Raw genomic sequence first — 7,474 nt, 5'->3', positions numbered from 1 at the left:
TCATCTTTCTCACCCCTTTATACAGGGTCTTTATTAAAGCTATTAAACTGTTTATAACATTCATAGAGTGAGGAAGGCCTTTAATGTGAGTACAATAATTCATTCAACAGTAGTGAACAAGTATCTTCTGTAATTATTCTGGACCTCCACGCTGTAAAAGAGAAACAGACAATTACGTGTCTTCTACTAAAGGAAAGGGAAGCTGACAAGCTGGTTTGCACTTTGTTACTGAGTAGGGAAGTACTGTTTTCAATACAGGGTCATTGCACAGTTAAGAATTCTACCTTTTATTTATTACTTTCATGAAGGGACACAACATTTCTACTTGTCTTAGATGTTGTAAAAAATCTCACAAAATCTGAGGAATGTTTATGTAACTTTTTGTATAGGTCCATGTAAAAATGAACACTGCAGCATTACACTGGTAAATAAAAGCCTGCAAAAAGAAACTGACTAGTTATTTTCTTTGTCCAAGTTCAAAAGTGCAAAAAAGGCAGTAAAAAGCAAGTTACCAGTTTAAACATTCTTTGTTTTAATAATCTAAGGTGTCCAGCAGATGATGTTTCCACTGTTTCCCCACTAGATTTTTACAGTTTAATACCTCTCATTTTTGGGTAACTTTTAGGCTGAACATCAGAAAGTTTCACACCTTCTTTAATTCCATTACTCCTAGTTATATCCCCTCTTTCCACCCTATATAAAAATTCCTCTCGGTCACCAATGTTCATATCCTTTGAATACTTGTGGACTTAATCACCACCTAACCAAGCTAACAGATTTAGTTTTTAGTCTTGCCTCAAACCCATCCCCCCAGCTCTTTAATATTTTTAATATTCTCTAATCTCCCAATTTGTCACCATCTGGTGATGAAGTGCTCAAAACTAAACGAATTACAGGTACAATGCCATTTTGTAGTCAATAAAATTTTCTGCCTCCCATGCACTTGCACAATGCTGCAATATTAGTTTGCAAACACTATAAGGGAGCATTTAAACTCAGTTTGTTTTCAGTGAAATAAATCATGAATATTTGTTTCTGTAATTTTTATTTTTAAACACACAACCTATATTTTGGGCATAAACTACCTCTGAATAAACTCCTAATTGAAAGGATCAACCCTTTGTACATTGTATTTCTATTAAAATTAGTATATTTATTTATTGCACATTCTACAATTGTAAATACAATAGGCAATGACATTGAAACAACATGGTTTAATGGATTAATCGTAGTCTTGAATTTCAAAACAAATTCTAATCCTGATTGTCACTGGCTTTCTGTGTGACCTTGGGCAAGTCACAGCCTCTCTGTGTCAGTATCCCGAACTGCCAAATAGGGATACCTTATCTACCCAACTTGTGTATTGAGGAATACTTAGTTTGCATTTACTGCAAACTAAGTTGTAATGCTTGATGTAAGTGTAAAGTTAACAAGAGTTTAAAAGCAAGGATATTTATCATGTTGTCCAGAAGTTGTTTTGCAAAGTTTTCAACATAGTGAATAACTAAAGAGGACATGTGTAGTAACAAATATAACAAAACTTACTTGAATGTATTCCATCTCCTCATCTGATATCAGCTTTCTCCTGTACTTTTGAGGTAATATTTTTACTAATTCTGTTGTGTCTGGTGCGCCTTGTACTCTATTAATGGATGAAATGTTTTGAAGGGCTTGTGGTCTGTCTCCTACAGACATATGTGCTGCTGAAGCATGGAGTGGTGGTACCCTTGCTTGTAGAGATTCCTGCACTGAAACCCAGATTTCAAAACCATGTATAGAAGTACAGAGAATATTTTAATACCTTAAAGAGCTTGAATATAGTTATTCATTAGTGCAGTCAGTAAAAGTTAGAAAGTACTGGTCATACAGTTGAATTTTTCACTATAAAGCTACTTGCATGAATTAAAAACCCTTCCTTCTCACCATATACCTTTATTTTCAATTTTAGGGACTAATACAGCAATGAGAACACTGATACAGTCAAATTTTGAGAGTTGGAGGAGGCACAGATTGAAAGGGATAGTTACTGATGTCGCAACGGTAGCTAAATCAGTACATAGTGTTACAAATACTTACACGGGGAAGCTGTAACCGCAGATTAAGAATATGCAGTGCCCCACAGTGTATTTGTATTTACACAAAGCCATACGCGTGTGGGATTCTTTAAGGCTTGGTCATTATATTTCTACTCACGTAGTTTACAATACAAGTTGTCCACAGACAAAGGACAGGTCTACTGGATGAAGGTTGCAATTGTGAAATATTACAAAATGTGGTTTGTATTATACCCATTTTTTATGTTTTGTTTGTATTTTTAATTAATTCACATACTATAGTTTGTAGGTAACATCCAAAATGAAGGTCACAGGGAGGCTAAACAGGGGGTGGAGGTCAGTTGCTGAACATGGACCAAAATGGGTGAGTTTTGAGGAATTTGAGATGCACAGGATCAGGAAAGATGTTCCAGGCATAGGAGACTGAGAGAAGGCATGGAATAACTTGTGGAAAAGTAAAAAAAAACAGCATCAAGTCTAAATAAGCACTTGGGTCATGAGCTGAGGAGTAGGAAACTAGGTGTCAGAAAGACCTTGAAGCTGCAAGGATGGAAGATTCTGAATGTGATATAAGTCAGCACTGCACAGCAATACAAGGACTCGATGGGGGCTAGATGGTCAAAACAGATAATGAATTATTCTACTGGCAATGTGTTTATATTTATAAAGCATTCATCCCTCTGGGCAAAAAAACAGAACTAGAAGCATAAATGATTTAGACTTGACAACACAGTAGACTACACAATTATACTATCCTATGGAAGTAAAGATTCCTAACTGAAGTCCCAAGGGAGCAGTATTTCCCATCCTACTACATCCCAGCCTCAATTTGTGGACTAGAGTAAGCGTAATGCAAAAGTCAAGGAAGCCAGAGATGAGGAGGCTGCAGTTGCCCAGGTGAGAAATGATCAGACCTAAGACCAACATTTAAGCAGCAGTGACAAGATAGTTGCAGAATAAGCAGTAACAGGATTTAGCAATCTTAAATGAGTCAAAATGTACAAGGAGTCAAATGCGACACTATGCTTGCCAACCCAGGCGACCAGATGGATGATGAAGTTGCTGATAAGGTCAGAGAAAGAAGTAGAGGAAGATGAGTTTTTCTATTTTAGCCATGTGGACTTTCATCTAATTCAAGGATATTGAGGAAGAGATGTGGGACTGAACACTGCGGGTGATAGCAGCAGAGAGATATATTTAGGAGTTGACAGTGAAGAAACTATACTTGATACCTGCAGTATAGGTAAGGCTTCCCAGAGACTGAGGAGGGAACCCGGAACAGAGCCCTAAAGGCCAACCAGTCAAGTAGACAGCCAGCCACAAAAGCATCATGTCATGGTAAAATACAGGCCGTCATATTCTAAATCACTGCAGGATGAATTGATTGAAAGTGTACAGAGCAGTTTTGAGGTGACAAAGGCATGGATCAAGGTAAGAAGGTCTATATCTACACACACACGAAACAGTCACAACTAAAGCTAGTCCAAAATTTTCCAGGGAAGCTAAAGAGTCATGCTGGACCACAGACCCTGGGAATTCCAGCAGGGGCTCAATTAAACTGACATTCAGTAAATAGCATTCTGATTAGTTTCCCATATTTCATTCCACAAACACCATGTTTCAGTGTCTCCAAATTGAAATCCTGGATTTGTTTGCTGAATATTTCAGCAAATTTGGTTTTGTTGTGATGAGAACAAATCCAACTTCTGAAAAGCTGAAATTTCTGATGAATCAAAAATTGAGAGTTTCAGCCAGCTCTAATCAGAACTTGCATATCAGATTTAGAAGAATAAGAGACGAGAAATTAGTTGTTTATTCCATCATTGAAAAAGATTTTCAACAGAGTAAAGAGTGTTGAAACTGGATACAAATTAGATGGTGTGGGCAAAAACTGACCAAGACATTGCACAGAATTCTGTCAATACACGTCATTTTTTAACAAAAGTATTCAATGGGAATTCAAACTCAGGTCAAAATCAAGCCAACCAATAGATATTTTGTGGCATTAACAGGAAAACTTAAACTCTCAATTCTCAATTGTGATTTAACTGGTATTCGAACTCAAGAGAAAGGGTAGTTTATTAGCAACTATGTAGTGCAACTACTCAAGTGAAAAATGTAAATCAGTTCAAAGTAATACAGGTGACAAAAAAATGCAGCTGCATAATTAAAGTGGCTTCCAACTATATTTTGCAGGAAGGTCATAAACTGAAGATCAATCTCTCGTACAGTCATCAGATTTAAAAAAGGTTTTTATGGAGTGCTTCCAACACTAGGGTTGAAGGCATTAGATTCCAAGAATTAAAGTTCTCATTTTTCAAAATTCTATAGTATTGTAATGTTCATTATATCTACCTCTACCACCACCAGTGAAAAACCTTAAAATGAGTAGGTGAGCTCTGGGGACATCAACAGGAAGGGATCCTTTAATTTTAGGTGCGCTGAACAGGTTTGACTCCAATATTTAAGAAGTTCTCACAGGTACTGAATTAAAAGAGGAATGAACCAGGAATTATCACAGCCTCCAAACAAAAAGTGAAGTATTAGGCTAGAATTTCATAAAAACAGCTCCTATTTTTGTTTCAAATACTTTATTGAGTCGAGAGGAATGTTAGTCATAACAATACACAAAATCCCATTTCAATGGAGCAAAATGACAACTTTGATGTCTACATATGATAGATAGTGACTGGTATCCTGTAAGCATCAATGTAGTAATATACACATATTCAGTAAAGTCAGATCAAGTACTGTTTTTCAAAATATAAACTTTTTACCCTTATGCATAGTGGGAGTAAACTGCCCTCACAGGTACCACCAGGATTTAAATATTGCAGACAAAGCAAGGGAAAAAAAAGACTGTCTTTTTGCAGCAAACTTCACTGAAAACCCATGCTGCTCAAAAGTGAGTTTAGCACAGCCTCTCTTAAATGGAGATTAGTGTTTGCAAAATGAGCTCATGGTATAAGATTAAAGTAGGATAAAAATGGAGATCCTCAAAACTCTGCCTGGGCAACAGAGGAAATAAGGTAATCTCAGTTTTATGCATTAAACGTAAAATCAGGCAGCTGCCACCAAACTAGGTCAATGCTCAGAAATAACTGAGTCATATAAGCCAAAAAGAAACAATGTGTCATGGTCCTTATGTAAACATTAAGGCAAATAAGTATGATATGGTATAAGTTTTATTTACAAATGAAATACTTACTTTTAGGTTTGGGGCTATTTTTTCTGTCCGGGAACTTGATTAAGGGTGTATGTGGCTTGACTACCTAAAACAAGACATAGCAGTGGAAGGAGGCAGGGAAAAAAATATAAATTTGGGTAAATAAAATGTAAAAGTTCATGAGATTTTCATGGCAAGAATGCTACACACTAAGCAATTATTTTTACAACTGTTGCGTTGTGCTTTCATTAACACCAGATTTGGGAGATTTACAATAATTTATATTTTATTTTTAATCAAGGCAACAACTGTCCAAGTGACATTTCAGATTCAGAGTTGTACTAGACTATAAAGCAAATGCAATGCTTTTTCAGTTTCCAAACAACTAACTATAGCTTATAGAGGAGTAACTATAACTGCAGTATAAATTGGATTCTAAGGTTTTTGTGCTATGATCATGGGACCTTTGGTTCCTTTCTGCCTTTTCACATTAGCTCAGATGGAGAGACAGAGTTAATTAGTCTCAAGCCATTCATTAGCAGGTATGGAGTTCAACCCCCATCTGCATTAAGATATTTTTTCATTCAAAGTGTATTTCTTAAAAAAAAAAAGAGAAGGTTTTCCCTCATTCCCAAGAACAGCAATTTATGAGTTGCAAATAAGCATTTCTGGGAAGGTGTCATTTTGAGGCTGCATAATTCTCATGAGGTCATTTTGAGGCTGCATAATTCTCATGAGGGCTACTGCAAGTTATGCAATTTGCTGGCATCCCTATACCAGTAGGAATAATACCACAAGAGAAGCAGGCAATGGAGCACTAGGTCCAACAGACCAGGTGACTGGTCAACAGGGGTAGGGAAGAAAGGGATGTGAGGACATCAGGATTCTGTAGAGCCACTGTTTGCTTGGTCCAGGAAGCAGAAAAGAAAATTCTACTACACACAAAATGCTGTCAAAGGCACAAAGGAAACAAGACTAGAAAAAACAGAAAAGAAGAATTTTCTCAAATTCCTTTCATGTATCTTAACGGTTACTTGTACTAATAGCTGGTGCATATTTCTGACAGAGGTGTGATTTGCAAAATGGTGCCCCTTTAAGCAGAAGCTGAAGACAATCAGAGCAGGCTGTTGCCCACATGGCTAAACCAGAATGGAAAGGACTGGAATAAAAACAACAAGGAGTCCTTGTGGCACCTTAGAGACTAAAAAATGTATTTGGGAATAAGCTTTTGTGGGCTATAACCCACTTCATCAGATACATGGACTGGAAAATACAGTAAGCAGGCAAAAAGAAAAGGAGGACTTGTGGCACCGTAGAGACTAACAAATTTATTTGAGCATAAGCTTTTGTGAGCTACAGTTCACGTCATCAGATAATAAATTTGTTAGTCTCTACGGTGCCACAAGTACTCCTTTTCTTTTTGCGAATACAGACCAACACGGCTGCTGCTCTGAAACCTGTCAGTGAGCAGGCAGGTATAAATATACAGCACATGAAAAGATGTAAGTTGCCTTATCAAGTGGGGACTCAGTGCTAATGAGGCCAATTCAACTAGGGTGGATGTGGCCCATTCCCAACAATTAAACTGGCCTCAAAACCACGGGTCGTGGGAGCAGAGCCTCGGCACTTGCACCTTCATGCAGAGCCAAGCTGTGGTCACAGGACAAAGCCAGTGCGGGATGGTGGCAGCAGCTCTGAAGGGAGCCTGGTTGTAGGTACTGCATGGCAAGTGAGGATCACCCCTGGACTCCAAGATAGGCCCGACAGGGCCCCCGGGCTGCGGCAGTCCGGGCTCCGCCCCCGGACAGGTGAGGCCCCCACTGCTGTCACTGACCCCCAGCGCCCTCGCAATCCCGCCCCGCAGCTCAGACCCGCTCGCCCCCTCGCCGAACTCGGGCCCAGAAACACATCGGCCCGCCGCTGCCCAGAGCCCTCCCCCGGCGTCCCGGCTCCCTAACGGCACCTCCAGGTCAAGGGCATCAGCCCCGGCCGCTCCCGCTCTGCGGCCGCTCCAGCGCCGCCAGCCGCCGCCAGAGGCGGGCAGATCCCACCAACCTCCCCCTAGGCGGCCGAACGCAGAGCGCCGGGCCGGGCCCGCCCCCTTCGCGGGGAAACAACTCTCGTTACCTGAACGACCCTGCTGGCGGCCGCCATCTTGCTGCCCATAGTGACCCGCAGCCAGTTACTGCAACCTCCTGCCCGCGCGCACGGCGCCCACCGCGAGAGGCGGGGACGCGGCAGGGGGCGGGGCTGA

The 7,474-nt window shown here is 40.0% G+C and overlaps 1 protein-coding gene across 1 annotated transcript; it reads right to left on the bottom strand.

Annotated features, from left to right (window-relative positions):
• On the bottom strand, nucleotides 1-7,474 carry KGD4 (alpha-ketoglutarate dehydrogenase subunit 4). The gene is made up of 4 exons (XM_073344116.1): nucleotides 7,348-7,474; nucleotides 5,263-5,326; nucleotides 1,546-1,748; nucleotides 1-151 (listed from the first exon to the last, which is right to left on the bottom strand). Exons 1-4 carry the CDS (start codon nucleotides 7,384-7,386, stop codon nucleotides 134-136), a joined length of 324 nt encoding a protein of 107 aa, XP_073200217.1. The 5' UTR covers nucleotides 7,387-7,474; the 3' UTR covers nucleotides 1-133.

This window comes from Lepidochelys kempii, chromosome 5, assembly GCF_965140265.1.
Source record: "Lepidochelys kempii isolate rLepKem1 chromosome 5, rLepKem1.hap2, whole genome shotgun sequence".
Lineage (NCBI taxonomy): Eukaryota > Metazoa > Chordata > Testudines > Cheloniidae > Lepidochelys > Lepidochelys kempii.
The sequence above is the reverse complement of the archived record's forward strand: the minus strand, read 5'-3'. Positions and strand labels throughout refer to the sequence as shown.